Source organism: Podarcis pityusensis (genome assembly GCF_964106645.2).
Source record: "Podarcis pityusensis genome assembly, chromosome: 8".
Lineage (NCBI taxonomy): Eukaryota > Metazoa > Chordata > Lepidosauria > Squamata > Lacertidae > Podarcis > Podarcis pityusensis.
The window spans coordinates 55560035-55583815 of NC_138033.1; the positions used below are offsets into that span (position 1 = coordinate 55560035).

Consider the following 23781-nt stretch of genomic DNA (forward strand, 5'->3'; position numbering starts at 1 on the left):
CTTAAAAGGAACATACAACACAAAGGGCCACATCCAGAGCCGTTCTGGAAGAAAAGCCCCTCACTTTTAAACACAAACACAGAGAAAATTACCAACGTCATCTGATGAAAAAAAAATGTATTTGATTACTCACGTAAAATTACAGTTTCTCTGCTGTTAGTTAAGTATTAAATGTTAGAAGTAACTGGACCTATTTCCTTTCAGTTATCCAAGAAAGTGCATGTAACAGTCCAAAGGATTCTTCCCGCTCACCCCCCAGACCTAATACAAAATAAAACAAACACTATTCTTGTTCTCTCGGTCAAGAAGTTGGGTTTGAGTTCACGGGGAACATATGTACATTTTAATGAACTCGAGATTTCTCATCGTATATACAGGAGCATCTGAATTTGTCCATGGAAGGTTGATCAAGATGCTTTTTATAGCAGCACAACGTCCAGCACTTTCCACCCCATTCTCTCTCTCTCCCTCTATGTGAATATACCTACAAGGCAAAACGTTTCAAATGACCAAAAACATTCTTGGACCTCTTCTAATCATCTGCTTGCTTGTTTACTGTACAGAAACTTATTAACATCTAAGACAACTTCAGTAAAAAAACAAAACAAACCAAAAACCTCAAGCACAGTATGAAGGACAATTCAAAAAGGAGGGAGAAAGTTAAGTCTTAACGCACACACCCTCCCCACCAAAAAAAAAGCTGTTTTAATTTTAGAATAAAAATTTCAAAACCAAAAAACAAATCGAGCCTGTTGTGGAGGATGCATATAGTTGAATTTTATATTGTCCATTTTCAAATCCTGTGCGCAAATCTGTTTGGAGAATTAAACAACGTATTTGCCAATAAATCTCTTTTTCCCATCGGGATCGAAGTATACACATATACAGACTTTTTGTTACGAGGGGGAGGGGTGATGGGTGGGTGGGAGAAATGGATTACGGAGGCAATGTGTCGCCCCCACAAAAAGTTCATGTTAAACTGGATATAGAAAATAAGTTAAATGCCAGAACGAGACCACCTAGCTGAACAGACTTGCATTGCCATAAATGTTACAGCACTCTAGTCAATTAGTATTTAGTTCAAAATACAGAAGACCAAAGTTAATCCTTGCATGTGTTTGCAAAGCAAAAAAAAAAAAAGTTATATCACTAATAAATAAGCTGTTTTTAGAACTCTAGATGTCGAACAGGGTACAAAAGAATGTCTTTTTTTTAATGTCACTTTGTCAATTCGCCCCCACCCCCCCAACTTCCAAAGAAAACAAAAACCTGCACAACCTTAGGTTGCAATATCTGCCGGAATGTTCGTAACACGTGTCCTAATTGGTTACAATCTCTTTGCCGTCTTCCACAAAGCGCGTGAAGCGGAAATTAGTCCCATTCTCGCTGCCTGCCATTTTCTCCAGACCAGCTAGAGGCGCGTTAGGTTCCGAGTTCTGGAGCTTCTCCAGACTGCCCGTCAAGCCGCTAATCGGGGAGCTGCTCCCATTGCCCAGGCTCCCAGGAATTGGAGGGATGCCACCGTTCTGAATGACCGAGATCTCATTCGTCTTCATCGCCAAGCCGTTGGAGAGAGCCGCGGCGTACTGATTCCAGAAGCTGGACGGGTCTCCATTTCCCGACCTCATGGCCAACTCTTTTGGAAAGATGTCTGGGAACTTTACAGGGTTGCTTCCGAGAAAAGTCATGGGGCCATCCACAGAAAGCCGTCTGCCTCGCCGGGCAGGTGTGCTGTTCCACATGTGTGTCCCCATGTGAACCTGAAAGAGAGACTGGTTAGCAGCGGCAGGCGTTATTTTCACGGCAGTCAAAAATACCTGAAAACACTGCATCGCCATTGTTGGTTCTTGCTATCTACAGAAGGGGTGGGGAATAGCTTTTGAGCCCATGGGTCACATTCCCTTCTAGGCAACCGTCCAGGGGCCACAAGCCAGAGACCAAAGTAGGTGGAGATATATAGAAATATATGCACAGTTTTGCAAAGTGGGCAAGTTTCTACACACACACCTCTCTCTCTTGGTCCTCAATCCAGGCAAGTGAAAGGCATCATCAGAGAGCAAGGATACATTCTAGCCAAGCAAAAAACAACCCCTAAAGGTGGTATCAAGCAATGCTGGTGAGGGTTATGGCTTGAGAGGGAGGGATATGACTGAAGGAGGGTGTCCTGTGGCACGGCATATTTGGGCCTTGGGTCTGAGATTCCCCACCCCTGATCTATAGCAGATAGATGGTCAGCTGGCAGGCTGCGGGCAGTCTATGGCACCTCAGTTTCCCCTAAGCCTAGTTTGAGGACGTATAACACAGGCACCTTGCTGAAGTTATGTAGGATTGGCTCTGGTTGGTGTCTGGACCATGTAGGAACTCTACCAGACTTCCCTCAAGTTCTGTGACTGAATAAAGGTGGGAAGGGAAAAGAGGCAGCAAGCAAACACCAAGAGGAAGGTTCAAACAGCCCGCCTACGCTTTGCACTTGCCAAGGAAGGGGGTTGGGGAAACAACATTGAAAGTTGTGCAAAAATAGAGCTAGTTCACACCTTTAATGAGACATCATTCTTTGGGATTTCAGAGGCAAGAGAACCGTTGAAGTACCTGTTTGCTGGGCATGCTATGCCTGGGTTCTGATGCCAGAACAGAGCGCCACCCAGCTCTACTGTGGAGCTTAACCACTTTGCAGGGAAGCCCTTTATGCTGCAATATACACTTTCATTCCTCAGATCATTGCCTGGATGGCAATGTGTGCGTGTACCCCCCTTCCTAGAATACAGACATTGACCATTCCCATTCTAGAAGGCCATGCGAAAGGCTAAAAGGTTAAAATTCCTCTTTTTAATCAATAACCAACGACAGCTCATCTGGTTCAACTAACAGCCTAAGTTTCTCCTGCCTACAAGATGGACTTTACAACCCCTCGCTTTTATTAAATGTGTTTTGTTTAGCGTGGCCATGCACAGTTTGATCTATTTTCGCCACCCACTGCCATCACAATGCCAACTACTTTATTAGACACCCCTTTCCCTTATAAATGTCCAGTTAAACTGGTTGAAAGAATCCTCCACTAATTGCTCATTGGAGAGCTTAACATGTGCAGGCCGGATGCCCTGAAAGTAGTTATTCATTTTGTATCGCCTCTGCAAAAAATCTCTAGAGGAAAAGACCATCTGCAGGGGGTGGAGGGGAGATGTGCATTTTAAAGTGCTTCACCGGTGTAATATACAGTCCTTTTTTCGGGGGGGGGGGATGCACAGGTACGCATACCCCTAAACATTTTGTGAATTTAAGTTTGGCCTCACTGAGGGGCAGTATTTCAATATGAGTAGGAAAATGGGAGTACCCCTAAACATTTTTTTAAAGAAAAAAAGCACTGGTTATATAAATGAAGCACATTTGCTTTTTCAACACATGCCAGTAAGAAACATCAGCTAGATTTGCAATCAAAACTAGGATCTTGCTCATATTTAGGACTTCATGGTGCTCTGCTTTAACATTACGAAAAGAGTAATTTAACTGTAACAAGAGGATTCTTTTGCTGTATATATACAAAGTACACTTTGAGTGTCTTTAATTGGGGAGTCTATAAAATTCTGTATTCATCGAAAAGGGGGGGGGTGAAGTTTGAAAACACAAAACAGTGATTAGATTAACACAGATGTATGCAAATATGCATCTAGCTGTTATGCATGGAAATAATTGGCCAGGAACTGAGAATACATTCCTGGGTGCAGCCTGAGGTGGATGCACAGGAAGCCATCATCTTGCTAGAGCTAAGGTGATTAGTGCCTGGATAGGTGATGACTTAGAAGCCACATGCACACTCCAGTGTTAGAAACCAGTCAGGCACCAGGTGTGTTTTGTGGGTGCAATTGCGACCAGATGGAGATCTCTGGATACCAGGCTGGCGACGGGGGAAAGCAAAATGTCACTAAGAGAAGGATTTGAAAGATTTTCCTTGAAGCTTGTATTTGTTTTATTCTGCATTGTTTTATCTGATGTTTTAATGTGTTGTAAACCACATTGAGATTTGTTCTTTGGAATATAAATAGGTAACCAAATGAAATGAAATAATAATGATTTTTAAAAATCAATGGGGGGGAACGACACCTAGACAATTCATTGTGGTGATTGTAACCTAGGTTTAAGGCGCCATTTGGTGATTAGATTATATATCTTAGTTTCTAACACTGGTACACTCCCATGGGTAATGTAGGAGAATAATTTGGGTTATGAGAAAAGAAATAAACATTTTTGGCAAATGAGAAAAAAGATTAAGAAATTCACTGCACAGAATACTGTTGTGTGCTACTTTGAGTGGCCTTCATCTGGAAAGGCAACCTATAAATATTTTAAAATAAATAAATAGCACAGTGGATGCTGGTCCACTAGGCCCATCTGGGACACTGCCTGTCACCTTCCTACTGTTTAATCTTGGTGTTGCCCTTACAAAACTCAACAGGGAGGAAGACAGGGACAAAACTAGAATTATTTGGCTCTGGCACCATCTCCTGTTGGGCTCCCTGCCTTCTGCCCCACCAGGCATCTGACACCATTGATACCATATCCAAAAACAGTAGAGATGAAGGATATTGAGGTCTGGGAGCCTTATCTTCTGACTGATGGAAGCAATACCCAGATTACCTTTCTAACCTGGAGTTTCAGCAGAAGCAGCAGCTTTCCCCCTCCCTTTCCCATTTCCCAAAAATCATAGTTGAAAGTCCTGGGGAAAGCAAACCAATCCTTCTCTTTATAAGTAGATGGGGTAACGCATGGTATAGTCATACACACATATTGACACCCCACACAGCTTTTGCCTTAGCATCAGTCCCCAAAACAGAGCTTCCTGCTCCTTTATATTTATCAGTGATCTGAGGGCAATGCCCCTCCATTGCATGCAGCAAGCACCATTGCTGGGTATGCGCATCACAGAACCATAAAAGGATTGAAGAGGTCCATCTAAGAACACGTGCTACAAAACACAATTTGGCCCAGGTTTCCATACATGTGAAAATGAGTGTATTCCATTCACAATTTACATGGGAGTATCAGTGTACAGGAAGGGTTTAGGCTTGCCATGTAAAAAATGTGGAACTCTCCTGAAGACCGCAGACAAAAGACAGGATGCACAGCATGAAATGCAAATGCCCAATTTATACACAATGCTAGACCATAATTTATTAAACCATGGTGTAGTGTCATGTGTGAACCAGCATGTTCTGCCAACAAACCTGAATCTGAAGCCATGACTCATGGGTGGCTTACAAACTTTGGTTTCTTTTAACTGTTGCTTGGCCTTACTGCGCTAACCCAGCACCCTTCCCTTAACCATGGTTTGTTTGACCACCCCACCCAAGACACTCAACCAAACTACAAAGGAATAAGTCAGAAGTTGGAAAACAGAAACAAGAGGTGGCTTGTTTTGATCATCTGTGGGAAAACTTGCGGTTTGTTGAATAAACCACGGTTATGCACAAACCAGGCCCAAATATGTCAAGTGCAAGTTGATGCCAAAAGCAAGACAGAATATTATGACTATAGAGTTGGGGAGGGAAGTACCTTAAGATTGCCTTTTGTTGTGAAAGCTCTTCCACATATAGTGCAGGCAAAAGGCTTCTCTCCGGTGTGAGTCCTTTCATGGATCTGCAAAGCGCTGGAGGACGAGAAGGTTTTCCCACACGTGTTGCAGTAGTGCTGCTTCGGCGTTCTTCTGGGGAGAGCCGGAAGCAAGACTGGCGATGTAGCTGAAGGTGGCAGAGGCCCCGAAGGAACCAGGGCAGGCAACATCTCTTTGCTGTCCTGAGGAGCGCTGTGTACAAAACCGTTAACCTCCGTCTTTATCAGAGACGAGAGCGAGTTAGCGGGCATCGCTGACGAAGAGTTCTGATTGGGGCCAAGGGTTGAATTGGGTTCAAACAGCTGTGATGGTAGATCTCGCATTTGATGTGTCAACATATGCTGCTTCAAATTACCCTTTGTGGAAAAGCCACGATTGCAAACTGTGCAAATAAATGGTCTCTCTTTGGTATGACTTCTGTAATGAATGTCCAAGGCACTCTGACATGCAAACGTTTTGCCACAAATGTCGCAGGCCGTGTTCTTCAGCTTGCCTCTGTCTCGGAAAGGAAACAGCATGCTCAAGGACTCTTCCTTAATCATTTTCTCGGGGTTGCCAGACGTCAAATCCAAAGCACCACCGTTTGCAAGGGCTGGAGGCCAACCGTTGGCAAAATCGTTCGGTAACATTTTTGGTGGTTTCTCTTCGATGCACGGTGACTTGTGGTATTCAGCCGTGCTGTTGGAAGGGGACAAGGCCTGCATGGAAGAGGTAGACTCTGAAATAGCAGGACTCCCAGCACTTTGGCTTTCCATATCGCCACCAATGGATGACGAATCATTCGTCATGATGTCCCCTTCCACCGACCCATTCTCAACAGATTTTAAGCTTGCTTGAAGCTGCTCAGCAAGCCCCGCATTTATCATCTTCATCTGATTTTCTAAAGCAGCAATACTTGACATTTCCAGTGGCAATGGGGAAGATGATAAACTATCTTGAGATGCATCAATGGATTTCGGGGTATCTGGTACGCTGCTGTCAGGACAGTCTTCCATGTTTTCATCAGAAAAGTTATCCAGATCATCAAAGTTCTTCTCATCAAAAGAACCTGTGTCAGATTCCATTGACTCGGGATAGTTTTCTGTCACAGGTGTGTTGGGTATCTGTCCGCCCATGTGCATCCGGATGTGCTGCTGTAGCACAACGGCATTGGTGAACTTTTTCTGGCAGATCGGGCAGGAGTGTTGCACTCTCAGCGGGGGCATGGCACGGTGAACGCTGTAATGGGTCTTGAGATTTCCTTTTGTCGTAAAGGCGCGGCCACAGATTTTGCACTTAAAGGGCCTTTCACCAGTATGTGTGCGATAGTGCATTTTCAAAGCACTCTGGCAACTAAGAACTCGGTGGCAAATGACACACTCATTGGGATCGGTTGCCTTTTTGTCAATATTTTCCACTAGCTGCTGCAGTTTGGAGGTCTCAGAGGTCGGCGTTGCGTCCAGCAGCCCCCCAAATGGAAACTTGGCCTTAAATTGCTCCGACATGAGAGGCATCAGTGGATTGGTGAAAGTGACCACATTGATGGAACCTGAATCTGCTGCCGGCGAGGTTACAGAACTGTTAAGACTAGCAGAGGCGCTGGGCATCTGGGTGCCTTCCTCTGGCTTGTCATTGGAGGAGAGCAAGGGGCCCGCCTCCCCTTCAACTAAATGCCCGTTGGAGTTTTTCCCAGCAGGATCAATGGAGCCAGAGTCGCTTTTCACAGAACATGGGGGACTAGATGAAGGGTGAGTGATGGGAATAGGCTGAGGCTCCTCTGTTTTGATAAAAGGGGTCAAGCTCGGAATTGTGGGAGGAAGCGGTAGGCCAACTGACGTCGTCAAAGTGGATAACACTGGCTTGCTGTCCAGCCAGCTTGTTACAGGCTTCTCGGGCGGTATCGACATTCCATACGGGATACCTGTGCTTGTGGGAATGTTGTCCAAATGCTCTGGCACAGGGTACGGGTTCATTTGAATGTGAGGGTATTTTTCTTTGTGACGCTGAAAGTGGACTTTTAAGTTCCCCTTGGTGGAAAACCGGTTTCCACAGATGTTGCATTTGAACGGCCTCTCCCCGGTGTGAGAACGCAAATGGATCTGCAAGGCACTGTCGCTCCCAAACACTTTTGCACAGAACCTGCATTTATGCTTGAAGAATGCTTCATCTGAAGCACTTTTCGCTTCGAAGGTGGCCAGGCTGGGGGGCTTGCTTTTCCTTTGCTGGGCCAGGGCAGCCAAGGAGCTCAAATCCTCTGCAGGCGTTCCAAGACCGGACAAAGGATTGGGGAACACAGAGTTGCTAGGGGTGGGTTGAGGTAGAAGAGGGTTCGATACAGGGCTTAATAAACTGCTTATTGCAAAAGCTGGTGAGGACGCCGCCGTCACTGGCGGGCTGCCAAGCTGCGGGCCACCAGCATTTGTAGCCCCTTTGTCAGAGGATGGTGCCGTAATTGCCACTGCAGATAGGTTAATATTTGGAGATGAGCCGCTACTGGATGGAATTGCCGGGTTGCCAGGATTGCTCTGAGGTAGCTGTATAGGGGGCAGTTGCTTCACACCACTGATGCTGGCAGACTGGCTAGCTAGGCTTTGTGCCAACCCAGCCGCCGCAGCCAGCTGCTGAGATAAATGGGAACTTAACGTGGACAAGGGGTTGGCAGATGTTCGTAACGTGCTCTGAGAGGGGCTGGGAGACGTTGGCAGGTCCACGTTCTGCGAAGCCAGCAATAATATTTGGTGACGAATTTGTTCAATCAGCTGCAACTGGTGGATCTGTTGCTGCTGCAATGCCAACAGTTGCTCCATGAGGGAAGGGATGGCCAGCTTGCCAGCCGAGGCGCCATTGCACCGCGCTTCCTGCGAGAACTGGGCGACCGCCACTTTCGTGCTCTGAAGGTTTTCAATGATGACATTGCTGTTGATGACCGAGAAGTTGCCTAGCGTTGTCAGGTCCCCTATTTGAGGTAGAGAGGTTGTGATAGCTGAGGTACCCATGGTGGAGCAGTTACCACTCACAACGCTATCGCTGGCGCTCTGGGAACTGCCGCTAGTGCCGTTACCAACGCTGGAAGCCTCCACGTCCATGGATTCTTCTTTGTCAAGTTTGTTGTTATGCTCAGGATGGCTGCTGCGGTCTACTTGATCCATGTTATTAACTGTGTCATTCCTCTGCTCGTCAGGATTATCAGTAGGGGAGCTGGGAGGGCAGGCTTCAGAAGGAGAAACAGGATTTTCATTCACAATTAAAACTAATTGATTTTTACTACAGTTCTTCTTGTGTTGCAGGAGATCCGATAGTTCAAAGAACTCAGCACAGCATCTGCCACAGACGTGGGCATCCTTCGCCTTGGTGGTTCGATTTGTTTGACCCTTCTGCGTGTCTCCTAAAACATCAAGGCAAAGGGAGGGGGTAAGAAAAAGAGCAAGATTAGCAACCGAGCAGAAACACAAATCTGGTCTGTAGGATAGGCGATGTTAAGATTTGCTAGAGCGCACCTATCTCAAAAAGGTTTCCTGCTTAGTCTTCAACCACCCCTTCACTTTCCTACACTCTTTGCTTGTGTCCCCAAGATCTCCCTGATATTTCTGGTACCTGTCCATGATAAATAAGTTACTTTCCCTATTTCATGAGTGACTTAAAAAAAAAGTCAACGTGCAGCCACATGATCTTAAAGCAGGGGTAGCCAATGTGGCACCTTCCAAATATTTTGAGCTACAACTCCCATCAGTCCCAGTTGTCATGGTCAATAGTCAAAGATTATAGGAGTTGCAGTCCATCTGGAGGGCAGCTTGTAGACTACATTTGCCTAAACTCTCAGGCCCCTTCTAGATGATCCCTAGAAATAAAATTTCTGGATGAGATGCGGTAAAAGATGTAATTTGACTTCTGCACACATGGAGGCGACCAAAACGAAGAGCGCCGTTTAGTGCACCGGGCACCATTTCGCATGTTGTGGCTGATTATGTTTGTATTCAGCGCAACATATTGTTGATTCATTCCATTTTTCCTCCATTGTTAGCCTTGTTTTTATGTTATCAGGTCAGGCTACTGTAGAGTAAAGGAATATTGCACACAGCATGCACATAACAGCCTTAAACTGGGTCTGCAAAGGAAGGTGGGAGGTTCAGGCAGTCAGTACTGGTGCCAGAATTGGGGTGCTGGAAGCTACCGAAAGAGCATGCAAATTTCCATCTAGGGATTGTGTGTCCCGCTTCCCTAGCCTGTAAATATCGCTTCCTAGCAACAGTGCATGGCTTCAAGCACCAGAGAAGAAACCTGTAGGCCTTGCATTGCATCTTTCTTTCTCCCTCCAAGACGTTTTGGTGAGATCTGCTACTTTCTCCCACTACCAAGACAGACCAAGACTGGCCATACATGTGAAAAAAATCAATATTGTGACTTCACAGAGGTTGCCCATGACTGATTTTTAAGACTGTACAAGGGGTGCTTTTTATGGCTACCTGTGTCTCAGATGATCATTTCCTCCAGATAATCCATCAAAAGATAAAATAGTATGAACCAAAGACATTGGGGCATAATGAAATTCCATAGCAAGGTATTGATTTCCAATGTTTCATACTGCTTATTGCCTAGTTGTCCACCGAGTGGCAAATCAAGCATTTGAAGGACTCATTAGACTCTCAAGCTCCCCGTCAACCTTGTTCATCCTCAACCGATTCAAAGATATCAGTGACAGTCACCCCGTCACTAAACTAATTTGTAGTCGTTCAAGGTCCCAATCAGTTGCTGACAAGAATGAATGGGGGGGGGAGAAGGGTGAGGTGGGGGAGCACATATCGCCCAAGCTTCAGGTTGACATGAACGAGAAACAAACAAACAAGCTAGCTTTCCCATTCCTGCATAACTCAGAGCTAACTCTGATCCTCCTACAAAGCATTGGTTTTCCCTTCCAAAGTTCACCCCACAGCATCTAAAGCCTTTGTTACACATAAAATGGAAAAAAATGAGAAATCCCTTGTCAAAGAATAATATTCATATTTTCACAATTAAGCATTTGTTGCCTAATCCTACTTATGATGCTTACTTGAAGACCGCAGAGTCCTTTCCACTCTGCTATATAGCTCCACAAGCCACTAAGTCGCCCTCAACATGTTATGCATTTTTTAATTTGCTAGTCAATTGCTTCATCCAGAACTGCAGGTCCCCAGCACGGATTTCCACACTTACTCCAAAGTAAGCCCCAGTGAATTCAATGTGGCGACTTCTTCATAAGAACGCTTAGGACTTACATCCAACTAAATGTGCTTAGAATGGGGGTGTTAAGTTGCCTTTTATGATGCCAATTCTAACCTCAGTGGTACCAGTGTAAATCTCTGGGTAACCCCATTGTGAGTATACAAGATCCCACAACTGCCTGCAGTCATTGTACTTTACAACCATGGAGATTAGATCAGAGTATGACCTCATATCTATAAAAGCAGCATTAAAAACTTTACATTTCTGGGAAGGGGGGGGGAGAGAAACCATCAAAGGGGGGGGGAGAAGATGAGCTGTTAAGAGAAAATGTTTCTATACAATAAGAAATCAATCTGGGTTGTTAAGGTTGATAACCCTCTGCAATCTCCCTTGTCTGAGTGCATATCAAAACTATTTGCTTTTAACTCTTGTCAATTGTTTAGCAGATAACTCGGAACCTTTCATTAGAAGAACCCCCTTTCATTTCATGTTTGTTATCACTGGTTGCTCCCTTTTCTTATCGCTGAGATCCATTTGTAAATTAATCGTTACAAAAAGAAGAAGAAGCCTCTGACTTCAAACTAGCTGATCTTATTCAAAAGAAAGGATGGTTCCCTATTGTTTTCTCAGCATGAGGACACAGAATTTGGTTGTACAGATTGTGTGTGGTCAATTTAGAAAGCCAGGGAAGGGTGGGGAGAGCTCGTTTAATTCAAGGATTACCTCCCTGCCTGTTTTGCTGCAACACTAAAATCAGATAATAGGTAGTTTCCATGACTTCCAAATTAAATCTCAGAAGAAAACGAACATTAAAAGTTCCTGGGGAAAAAGGGGGGGGGGTGAAGAAGGGTTTGCTTTTACAAGTTAAAACTGATCCAAGTTTACACAGCCATTGGACCCACCGAGAGAGAAAAAGAACTGCACTCGGTTTCCTTAAACAACAAATACTTTAGAGTTCTACATTTATACAGAAGAGTAAATGAACTCGTTTCAAGATATACTATGGGGCAAATATGCCATACAGTCTTTGCATTATTTTCTTTTTTTAAAAAATGGATACCCCTCTACAAAAGTTTTTACTGGGAAAGGATAATTATCAATCCATTTTAAAATAATAATATTTGGTCGCCCTGCCTCTTGTCACATCCTAGCATATTAAGGCTGCAATTTTGGTACTTCGCTTCATGGGTGTAAAAAAAGGTAAGGCGAAATATTAAATGCAGTCTATTTGCATACACTGCTTTAGTTATTTCCCTGTTTCGTGCAGAATAAAATATATAGATCCATCGTGACAAACATTCCATTTAGAGCATTGTATTTTGACAACTAATTTCAAATGAGGCATCCATTTTAGATGCTTATTTTAAAACCAGGGAATCCAATTCTGAATATAGCCGACCGAAAATGTTATTCCTTTCTCTCTTCCACATTTCCATATGTAATGGTGATGTTTCCATCTACTTTTACAGCCAATTATGAAGGAACAAAAGCTATTCTGTTTGTTCACACATTTTCAACAAAATGCATTAAAACTATTATGTCAGCATGTTCTATTAAGCTCCACATTCAGTCGAAAATACTTTTCAACCAGATCACATTTATCAAAACATAAAGCCCACTTTAAAACATGGTTTTGCTTGGTCAGCTGTGCTTAGACAAATAATGACAGATTCAAAACTAAATAACTTGCGGGGGGGAGAGAGAAGAGAGAAATCAGAAAACCAACTGATGAATTGTACACATGACAGTGGATTTGCTTCAAATATTTAGCACGCCTGTACTGAAAATTAAAACCTGTTCCAATTCCCTTTCTTCACCCTTGCAGTAGATTATTATAATCCTGGTTTACAAAGGCCCTGTTATTTTACCTGCCTGATACTTCGCTGCACACAAAATGCAACACATGTCCTCCATGTCAAGTTGCAGCGCTCGCTATTCTTTCGCTACCTTAAGTTGCAATGCTCAGCACAACACGTTCCAGTTACAGGATTTAAAGTACCCATCGCTTTTTAAAAAAATAAAGTAATATTATACTGCACTCATAAGGGCCAGTTAAGAAGAAACAAAACTATGAGATTTTCTCACAAAACCTGTACCAAAAGACGTACGCTAAGGAAACTTTATTTCCCCAGCGTTAATACCTAGTGATTATTTTTTCCTCAACAAATTTGATATGTGCATGCTAAATATTGTAAAACTGACACTGGCATTGTCTCCTCTTACCACTGTTTGGCACACACAGGGGAAAATGCTCACATGCTAATCAGGAATAACCTAAATTCACAATTGCTTCTCAGGTTCATTAAAAACATGCTTAGAAATTTCAGAAACTGAAATACATTACAGCTTAAAGCAGCTTCCACTAATTTAAAGTCATTTTTTTTTTTCAAAAAAACAAAACCCCGAAATGAAACAAAAATTAAGGCAGTGTTTCTTTAACGGCTTTTTAATCAGAGTAATTGGCGACATGATGAACCAAAGCAACTGTGCCTATCACCTGACAGAAAGATTTAATCTTTTATAGATCTTGTTAAAAAGAAGCATGATAATATATCTGCAGGCAGCACTTTTGAAATGAAAAATTCAAAGAGATGTATTTATATCAAGATGTATTTATAAGAAAATGAAGTTTCAACAGCAGACGCCTATTTTTTAAAACAGAAAAGGAAAAATGCCACCCAGGGAACTTTGCTTTCCAAGGCCTACATCCACCAGTCAAGAGCAGGGTCAATAGGTTCCTACAAAAACTGCAAGAATTCTGCTGCTAACCTTAACTATTCGTGCCAACTTGATTGCTTTCTCCAAAGGGAGAAATTTTGAACTGCTTTGAGGCAAAAACTTCAGAAGAAAAATTCAAACATTCAGTCATCTTCCACAAATCTTGGGAGAGAGGCAATCCCTTTCGCTCTAAGTGTCTATCTGCAAAGCAATGAGATTGAACAAGGCCTTTCCACTTTATGAATAAATATTCTTTGGAATGCATTTCTCAACATTCACAGAACAACTTCACATTGATATTTCCATTACAAGAATAAAGTTTATAGATAAGTTAGGATAAACATATGCAAATCAAGGTCAAATGTAGTCTCTTCCTTCTCATATGTAATTTAAAAATGAACTTTGGGGGGGAATCACAGCTGTATTTATATTCAAACATTAGTAGAGGCATTATAGGGGCAATATATTAAGAATACATACCCTCTCTCCCCAACAGTTTCCATCCTTCCCTACAACAACTAGCAAACAACTATTGCTACCATCCCTTTGAAACCCCTCAGAAAAGGATTCTTCCACCCGAGATCAAATACACAGACGCGCCTTTCAATTAACCCAATTGTTAATTGATTTGCACTGTTTAAGAGCATTTCTATTTTTAAAAGCCGGGAGACGGACCTACCTACGTAGCTACTTAAAATAAAAGAACTCTTTCCTACGGCTGAATCAAAATGAACACTAGGTGGGGTTCCTGCTGCAACAGTTTCTCCCAAAAAGTTGAGAGCAGTTTCATTGTTCCAGTGAGAAACCAAAGAGAAGGGGAAAGAGAGGTGGGGGAGAGAGAGAAGCAATATCTAAACTTTGGCTATGCAAACATTGGCAAAGGAACAAGAAACCAAATCCCTGTTGTTTGGAGTGGGGGGGGGGAGGCAAAGGCGCTGTGGCAACTGGCTGTCAATCCCCTCTTTGGGGGTCTGGCGTCCAAGGGGGTGACAAGGGAATAAGAGTTAGCAAAAGCAGCGAGGCTGATAAGGTGAAGCTAAAATAAACTAGCAGCTTCCTGCTAAGCGCCTGGTAAGACTCTATTTGGGGGTCACCGGCAAGATATTGAACTGCATATTGTGATCTGAACTTTGTCACCTTTGACTGGAAGGAGGCTGGCAAAGGTTAAAACATCCAAACACTTCGAGGTTTCCCCCTAGCACGGATTGGCCAAACATCCCCAACTAATAGCCCTCTGAGCAAAGCCACTGCTGGGAGACAAGTCTGGCTTTTTGGCTCCCCCACCCCCCAGAAAAAGGACCAAATATATATATATATCTGAGATATCACTATCCACTTTTGGAAAAGGTAGAAGAGGCATTGACTGGGGCCCTCTCTCAGGTTGCCTTTACCAGCGGTTATCTGGAAGTTTCTTCCCACAATCACTCTCCACCAGCTTGTTATCAATTTATTGCATCTCTCCCCTCCCTTCTCCAGCTGATACGATTTGCCACAGTGATCAACAAAAAGGATGTTTCTAGACCTAAGAAGTCCACCCTTCTGGAAAGGATCTTTATCAGGAGTCAATCGGGGAGAAAAGGAAAGGAAAATCTATTGAAACAGCTACTTTTGGAAGTGATTGCACAAAAGTTAAATGAGGTTTCTGAGGACGCAAAACATGCAACTCGGAAAGGGGCAAAGGACGATATTTCGCGAACACAACCCCAGACTCTCAAAATTGTTTCACACTGATTGTATAACTGCAACTTTAACACATCTGTACAAAAGCAATTGCCATTCATTTAAAACAAGATTTACTTCTGAATCAAAGTATTGAGGGCCATTCATGAATTATTCTTAGCATTTCTGCCTGTGTTGAACTCGTCTCAAATATTCTATTTTGTTAAAATGTAAGTACATACACAATTGTCCAAGAAATTTGAAAAGAAATGCCTTATCCTGTAATAAGGGGGGGGGGGGGAGGAGAGAGAGAGACACCATTGTTCAGCAAGCCTGATTTCCAATGGTGTTAATTGAAAATGTAATTAATTATAACTTGGATAATTATGTCAAATGTGTAGATAGTCAGGGTAGGTTAATAGTTCACTATGAATCCCAGAGTTTGTGTTTCCCATGCCTAAAGGGAATTGTTAGCACCTTGTATCCTCTGGATTATCCTTCTGTCCCAATAAAAAAATTCCTTCCTGTAGCACCTTAAAGACCAACTAAGTTAGTTCTTTGCAATAGACTGAATAACTCTGCTTTGCAATAGACTGAATAACTCTGTCCCAGTCTTTGCAATAGACTGAATAACTCTGCTCCAGAAATACTGCTTCTGTGTTAAGATTAGGCCATTACCCTCTTTAAAAAAAAAAGCTTAAGGGGGGGGGGGGGGAATATACAGCCAACTCTAAATGTAACAAGTATTCTAGAAACCTTAGACAGCAGTGCAATCCCACACATGTCTCCTCAAAAACAAGCTAAACTGAATCTGAAAAAGGCTTAGTCTCAGGTAAATGAGGATAATATTAGAACCCTAAATTTCAAGAAGCAACTCTTCAGCTGTATATTTTCCCCAACAGCAGCCAATGACTTGTTGAATACAATTTATGTCTGGAACTCCAGATGTTTGCTCTACCGTTTCCACTGTTAGGGATTTTTTTTTCGCCCAACAGCACCAAAACCGTTCCTAATTTTTTCAGCAGCACAAATGAAAAGAATGAGAAAAGGCCAGCAGAAGTTTTAATAGCAAAGCGTCAGAAAAGGTACCTGTATAAAATTCTCAAGAAAAGATGGATAAAAACTAGGCCACAGAAGGGCAAGTGTTTCTTTAAATAAATAAGAGAAGACAGCTGCAAGTCGAGAAATTTCTGAGATCTGAATTCTAAAACAGATTACTAGAGGGGGGTGCGGAAATAACCAGAAAATGAAACCAGCTCTAAATGGGCAATTCTATGACATTTTATTTGTAAGATATATAATTTGTTTTCACAGCAATTATGTCTAGATTAACAGTGATAGAAAACACCGTGCTTTCCTGAGCTTTTAATTACCCTGCCTAATCTCAGCTTGATAAGAGTGTATGTGTGTCTGTGCATGCATATATATATATATATATATATATATATGAAAGGCTGTGTACAATTTTAGGGCATCAAAATATAGGTCATATAGTGAAGGAAACTGTCCGTATTGAAGGCTTTAGCAGCACCATTGTATACCAATATTATTACAACACTCAATCCTGTTAACACTATTACAAAATATAGCCTCCAGGCAACTTAGTCAAACTTATTGTCCAAGCATGTAAAGGGAGCCATAACCTAAATCTATTACCAGTAAGGAAGGGGAGGGGGGAGAAGAAGAAAGACTAAGATAGCTGTCAGAAATGCTAACTCTTACAAATGCTTTCCCGAAGAACAATGAACTAGCAAAAAAAGGGGGGGTTGAGAAAAACAGGCTTGCATTATATAGTTAATACAAGTGAGCTAGTGACTAAAAAGAGCTGGACCAGTATTGTCTTCGTATCATTGTGCTTTGATGAAATCTAGTTATTTTAAGCACATCAAGTTAGCAACAGGCATGAAAACTCCCTTAGATGAATTTCCTCCCTAACTCTGCAGCAGGGTGGTTTTGGAAGAGGCGTACAAAGAAAACGAATCCAGAGACTAAAATATAGAGGGTGGAGAAATGTAGCTAGCTAGGTCTTCACAAATCGAAGATGCCTTGACCTATCAAAGAGTAGTAGAATTTTTTATTTTTGTGGGGGGGGAAGCAGTCCCCTCTGTTGCACCCAACAAGGTAAAGATAATAAATTTGCTTATTCCTATCCCAGCTTGAAGACCACAAAGTTCTTCTTTTAGAGCTATTGTAGAGAAATAAAGATAAAAAGAAGAAGGAGCGATCTACAGTATATTCTTTAAATTTCAACCTGGAGTTGGTGGCAGAAAAATGAAGTTGCAAAATATATGTGCCGGACCAATTTCTGAGCAGAGAGTTTAGATAATAAACTGAAGGGACAACAACTCATGCAAAGTCAAAAGAAGAAGGTCAAGAAGTTTTCTTACAAGAATTCCAACTCATGTCAAGAATTTGAGAAAGGATAGGACATGAATTTTTGTTTTTGTTTTTTTAAAGTTGCCAAACAGTTGCCTTATAATAAAACCACCAAGGGACACTTTCTTTCCAGGGAAATAGAAACTTGCTTGCAGTTCCTTTGGCACAATTTGTTGCCGAACTTTTCTAAGGTTTCTTCAGTACAAAAGGGTGGGGGGAGAATGAGGGATGAGGATATGGTAGCTGATGGAAACGGGGAGAAATACTAAAAAAGAAAGAAAAAAAGTGGGGTGGTGGCATAAAGCTGGCATGAAAAGGACAAATGAAAGAACTTCCATGCCTTTCGCACTGGCTGCCCTGATCTGGGTGATGCTGAAAGGTTCGGGGGCTAGAGGGGGCTTGTCTGTTGACTGCTACTTTTAATGACTAAGCTGGGGGTTTAAATGGGACTGTGGGAGAGGCACAGCTTCTATTGGTGACTCACTCCACACAGACTCTTGCAGATCACCCCCCTGGCCAAATCCCTTAAGACAGACAGAAATTTGCTCTGGAAACGTGCAGGGTGTTTGTATATGTGTGTGAAGGCAAGAGGGGGAGGGCAGGAAGAGTTGTTAAAAAGGAGGATTAGGACTGTTTCCTTGCAAAAAATCAAAAATCAAATTGAAGAGCTCCCACACTATATATATATATTCTTTCTATACAATCTGTATTATTGGAAACACAACATGGTCACCATCCTTCTGTGAAGATTTTTAGAGTCAGCTTTTATCAGGCTGCCCACTGTCCTTGGAAGTACCACCCTAACTGCACGTCTTAAAAAAGAGCTGGGCAGAGCAGGCCATCCTCCACCACCACCAATTTCTCTCTTTTTACAGCCTCTCTCAACCCCCCTCCCCACGGAAAAAAGTGTAAAGCAACCACGCATTTTGCATACTTTACATGCGGACATTGAATCCACTGACAAACTCACGCGCATTATCTGTTGTGTATAGAAACTGAAGGAGATGAAAAAGATTTTTCCAAAACACACACGCACGAAATAAGAGTTACCACAATCCAATTCGCACTTCTACAAGTGCCGTGAACTCAAGAAAGGTTTACTCCCGAGTAAGCCTCCTTGGGAAAAGTACTCCGTCCACAAACATCCTCCTCTCTCTTGCCATCCTCCCCTAACGATCCTGGCCACCTTCCATTGCTTCTTCGGCGGAGGAGGAACGGAGGGTCGCGCAGGGACGCTCTCTGTTCTTAGGTTTGCTCCAGTGCCTTCTCGCCCCTCACTTTCCTCTGCTAAAAACAAACGGAGAACTTTGCATCTCCTGCTGACGATCCGAGCATAGCGCACCCCCAAACGCCTCTGCCACCCCCCCAAAAAAACCCCCACAAAACAACTTTGGAGCAAGAGACACGTTGCTGTGCCCTCCTCCTCTGCCCGCAGGAGACACTGACAAGCCTGGCATCGAAAAGAAAACTTTCCTTTGGATTCGGGGCTTTTCCACAACAAGCCCCCACTTTCTGCTGATGATCCATGCACGCAGCGACAGGCCTCTTCGCGGGCTTCGCCGCCCCCTTCCCCAAATTCAGAAACTCACCCGGTTTTCACAGGCGCAGGTAAAAAAGGGGGCCCCTTTCTACCCCCCCCCCGCATTATCAATACCAAAGGCATTAAAAGGCAGGCCGCCACATACCGAGATACGCGCGCGCGCACACCACTTTAAATGGAAATTTCCCACGATCGCCAAAGTCTCCCGTGCGCGCCGAAGAACCTTTGGCATACACCCCCCCCCCCAAAGGCAATCATAGCCGAAAGGGACAAACTTGAACACAGATCCGCCGCGACGATAAGAAAATTCAACGCGAGAGTGGAGCCCGGCGGAGCAGAAGCTGAGCCGGCCAGCTGGGCACGCCGAGGAGGAGAGGGGGATGAAGGAAACGAAAGAGGAAGGAGTGCATCGCGCCGGGTGCCAGGAAAAGGAGATCTCGCTCTCACTCACCCATCAGGGCCAGCCGGGAGCGAAGGAGGCGCTGCCAACCCCCCACCTACCCCTGCTGTTGGAAAACGTGGGATTAAAAAAAAAACAAAACCCTTTTTAACTTCCTCTAAAATTCACGTTGGAGAGAGGAGGGGGGAAAGTTGCAATATTCCAGGGCAGCTCTCTCAGGCAAGGCTGGGAAGGGAAGCCGAAAAGAGACTCCATAAAAAATGGGGGGGGGGAGAGATCTTTGGATAAACGATGTTTTATTTTAAGATTCAGGCCCCCAGAGATGCACCCCTTGAAAGAGAAGGGGGCCGTCAAGGTCTTGCGCATCTTTCCCCAAAGGGGAGGTGGGGAAAGAGAAATCCCCAACTCCGCTCCCGATCAACGTGCGAGTGGCAGCGTGCGTGTTCAGGGAAGGGGGGCGGTGCGGCTAATTGAGAGAGATCCGGTCTCCGCTTGCCAGATCGAAAACGATCCAGCGAGGGAAAGATCCACAGAGGGCAGCGACGGGGCTTGAGGAGGGGGGCGGGAAGAGAGGAGGAAGGAAACCACCCAGGACTCGAACCATCCGCAAGAAGTCACAACTCCAGCTGATCAACTTCACGCTCTTGCTTCCAAAGTCTCTCTCTGACTCTCTCTTTCTGCCTCTCTCTCTGTCTCTCTCTCTCATCCCTCCACCGTCTCTAACCCCGAAGGTAAGTTTGTTCCGATTGTTTGTGGGGGGATCCATAATCGCTTTAACAAGAAAGAGATAGACATATATCAGTGTTCTATGGGTCGGAAGTGAGGGAAATCGCGCGCAGGACAGAGCGAGCGAGAGCGATTTCTTCCTCTTTTTTTCTTAAAAAAAGGTCCCCCCTCCCTTAAAAAAAAGCCACCCCAACAGGACGCAACTGCTCACCCCCCTTTAAAAAAAAAAGCTCACCATTGCGCTGAGATCTCGAGGCCAGCTCGGGGTCGGTTTGGAAGTGCTGCGGCTTCGCCTGTTTCCTCCGCGACATGCTGGCGCAAACATCAGCTGGGGCAGAATAAAAAATTACTAAAAAAAAATCTTCTCAAAATTACGGAAATCGAGCCTGGCCCCCCTCCTTCTCCTCCTCCTCCTCCTCCTCCTCCTCCTCCTGGCGCTTCCCCTCCCTCTCCCGCCTCCTCCCGCTTGCCCGATCCTCCGCGCACCGCGCATGTGTCTTACTATAATTGTGATTATCAATAATGCATTGCGATTAATCATACAGGGGGCTCTTTGAAAGGCGATTGGCACAGGGCCAGCTCTATTCAAACGAGCTCGCCTTAATCAATTAGCCGCTGATTTGCTGGAGACCCTTGTCTCTCCGCCGCTCCCGCCCAATGAGCCGGCCCATGTGGCAAGGGTTCCACCCGCTCCACCCCCCCTCGCTCTCTCCACCCCCCCGTTCGCGCGCTCTCCACCTTCCCCAGCCTAACCAGAAAAGCTGTTTGGATACAGTTTTTAACCCTCTTAGCAACCAGCTGGGACTGAGCACGCCGCTCCTGTTACTATAGGAATGCGCTCCAACCCCCCACAACTTTTCTCTCTCTTTGGCTGGGGATGCTTCCTCCCGTTCCAGGAGTTTTGCTTCCCTCCCCCCACCTTCCTCTCTTTTTTTCCCAAGGGGGGTGGGAAATGTTATCCTATTTTAGCCAACTTTTAAGTGTTCAATGTTATCCTATCTGAGCCAACTTTAAAGTGTGGGTTTAAATCCTGTGCCCTGCTTACTCAGAAGTAAGTCCCACTGTTTGCAATGGGGATTGTTCCCAGGTAAGTGTGCATGGCATCGCAGGATCTTGGGGAGGAGGGAGGGTCTTCTTCTTGAAAAAACTGACCCGATCTCACCCTGCATGTTTTCTCTCGGGAGCCTCCCGGGCTTCAGGGGGACTTACTTCCGAGTCAGGATCGTATCTTGTTAGAAGAGCGTTCGGCTTTCTTTTGATGCAAAAGAAAGAAAGAAAGAAATAAAAGTGGTTTAGGCAAAAGGCGAATGATGGTCTCCACTTAGTTAAGACCTCGGGAACTGGGGGGGTTGGTCCTGAGAGGCGACGAGGGCAGCAACAGAGAAGTGGGGAGACGGGTCGAGGAAGCATCTCTGCTGCTGCCCCCATCGCCTCGCCATCGCCCACGCTGGAACAAATAGCACCGATTCAGGGATAGCTGTCATTTTAAAGTTTCGGTCTCAGAGCAATATTTGAGGACTTTCGAAGCAAACCAACCCAGTTATACCTTTGGTAAATCATCTCCGGTCTCCTCTTCTGTATGGATGTCTTTTGGCTAATGCCGCCGCAAAAAAACAAGAAAAGGGGAAAAGTTCCATTTCTTGGATTTTGGTATGTGTGTGTGTTTTTAGCAACTCCCACCTTTGCTCCCTCCCCCCTTCCTCCTCGCGCCCCTCCTTCCTCGCCATCCATCACGGGCCCCGAAGGGTGCTGAAAAGAGGAAGCTCGCCCGCTCGCCCTTTAAGCCTCGCGCCCTCCCAGGACAATCGCGGCAAACTTTTTCGCTCGCTCGCCCGGCGGTGGCGGCGGCCAAGGGGGCGGGGCCGCTTCCCCGCAGCTGCGGCTGGCGTTGGCTGAGAGCGGCGTCAATCACCCTGAGCAGGCGGCTGGACGAGGTTGGTGGCGGAAACGACCGGGCTTGTCTCCCTGGCGGAATCCTGGGGAGGAGGGGGCGGGGCCAGGGAGGAAGGGGGCGGGGTCTCGAAGGGGAAAGGCGATGGCGACTGCCGCACGCTGCACTTTTCCTTTGCTCTTCTTTCTTCCCACTCGTTTGACAGGCTGTGCCGTCTTCTACCTGCTTACCCGGGCGTAAGCCCCAATGAGCTCAGTGGGATTTACTTCTGAGTATACATGTGTATTGGATTGCGCTTTGAAGTGCTCTTTTGGTTACATATTAACTGACTTTCCCTTTTTGATCATTTCCCCTCACTTCCGAGCAACTAAAGTTTCTTTGCTTCTCTTTAACTTCCTTTTTCTCCCTTTCCTAGCCTTGTTCATTTTTCACCTTTCTCTCCTTCCTCCTTTTAATCATCTGATGTGAATTTCTCCCATAAGTGTTAATAATGGGTTGATTTTTTAAAAAAATCGCAGAAGACCAATAAACTGATGGTGGACCGTGTGTGTCTTGTGTGGGGGTGTGTTTGTATATATGGTGCCGGACATGTTCCGAGAGGAGACTTTGCTATCCCTCGGGCTGTTCCTTATCTCTTCCCACTATCTGCACCTTCCCTCATCCTTCTCTCCTCCTCCCCAACCCCAAAGCATTGCCACTTCTGCAAAGAGCTGCTTTTTATTTATTTTTTTAAAGCCACAACTTCGGCGTGTGTTTCAGGAAAGGAGAGGAGAGAATCCCTTTTGTGCCTAGAAGAAAAGAGGGTTGAAAACCTGGCGATCCTCAAAGCGCTTAACTCTTAAGTGGCCTGCGCCTCTTCTGCTCGGGATTGAGTGACTTGCGGGTCGCAGCCTGAAACGGCCGCGTTCAGGCAATTCGAATTAACGGATAACTTTATACGATTTTTAATTTTTTTATGGGGCAGGGAAAGCCTACTAATTTAATTTCCCCTCCCGATCTGGTGTGCTTTTGGGGGATCGGTTCATACCGTGTTGGGAATCGCCCTGTGCCCTGCACAGCTTGCACAGAGGGAACCGATCCTCCGGTTAAAAGGTCCCTAACGCGCTTTGGGAAACGCGGCGTCTTAACCTGGCCGCGTAGCGCAATGGTGAGCGCATCGGCCTACTGATAGCCGTCTAGGTCTGGATTCCACACGCGCGCGCATCCGCAATGGGTACCCTGTCTCCTGATCCAGCCTCAGGCTCCCAATTCCAAAGCATGTGGGGCTGGACCCACGGATCCCCTCCTACCCTCTCCAACAACCGCCACGCAACCATCCGAGCCTCAAAAACGCTCAGCGCCTTCCAGGCTCCAGAACTTTGGGCACCGGTTCCCCAAAACGCTGGGTGCTCGAGGTTTTTCGTAGGGGGCCTCTCTCTCTCTTTCTTCCCCTGTACACAAAATCACCAGCCTCTCTCACACACACCCCGGCAGCAGTTTAAAAGAAAAAAGTAGATTTTCGATCCGTTCTCAACTCGCATTAAGCCCCCACCTGACACTGGGATCCTGGTCCTGTAACCCTTTGGAGAGGTCCGCTCCTCTTTCCTCACCCAGCCACAACTCCGCCCTTCCTTCCTTCCTTCCTTCCTTCCTTCCTTCTCCTCCTCCTCCTCCTCTTTTCCCACCCTCTCCTCCGGCTTATTTACTCT

General features: G+C 45.0%; 1 protein-coding gene across 2 annotated transcripts; it reads right to left on the reverse strand.

Annotated features, from left to right (window-relative positions):
* Nucleotides 1-320: 320 nt before the first annotated feature.
* SALL1 (spalt like transcription factor 1) lies at nucleotides 321-20627 on the reverse strand. 2 transcript variants are annotated; one of them, XM_081015358.1, is made up of 3 exons: nucleotides 20438-20627; nucleotides 5548-8969; nucleotides 321-1760 (listed from the first exon to the last, which is right to left on the reverse strand). In XM_081015358.1, the coding sequence occupies exons 1-3, from the start codon at nucleotides 20511-20513 to the stop codon at nucleotides 1320-1322; spliced, it is 3939 nt and encodes a 1312-aa protein (XP_080871484.1). In that variant the 5' UTR covers nucleotides 20514-20627; the 3' UTR covers nucleotides 321-1319. The 2 variants fall into 2 exon arrangements, with proteins under 2 accessions (XP_080871484.1, XP_080871485.1); XM_081015359.1 differs by lacking the exon at nucleotides 20438-20627 and adding an exon at nucleotides 19528-19546.
* Nucleotides 20628-23781: the final 3154 nt, after the last annotated feature.

Excerpts from the sequence above, each read along its gene's own strand:
- SALL1 (XM_081015358.1), bottom strand. The coding sequence starts at position 20,513 with ATGTCGCGGAGGAAACAGGCGAAGCCGCAGCACTTCCAAACCGACCCC. Across the intron at positions 8,970-20,437 it reads CTCGAGATCTCAGCGCAATG|GAGACACGCAGAAGGGTCAA; the intron begins GTGAGCTTTTTT and ends TTGATGTTTTAG. Across the intron at positions 1,761-5,547 it reads CAACAAAAGGCAATCTTAAG|GTTCACATGGGGACACACAT; the intron begins GTACTTCCCTCC and ends TCTCTCTTTCAG.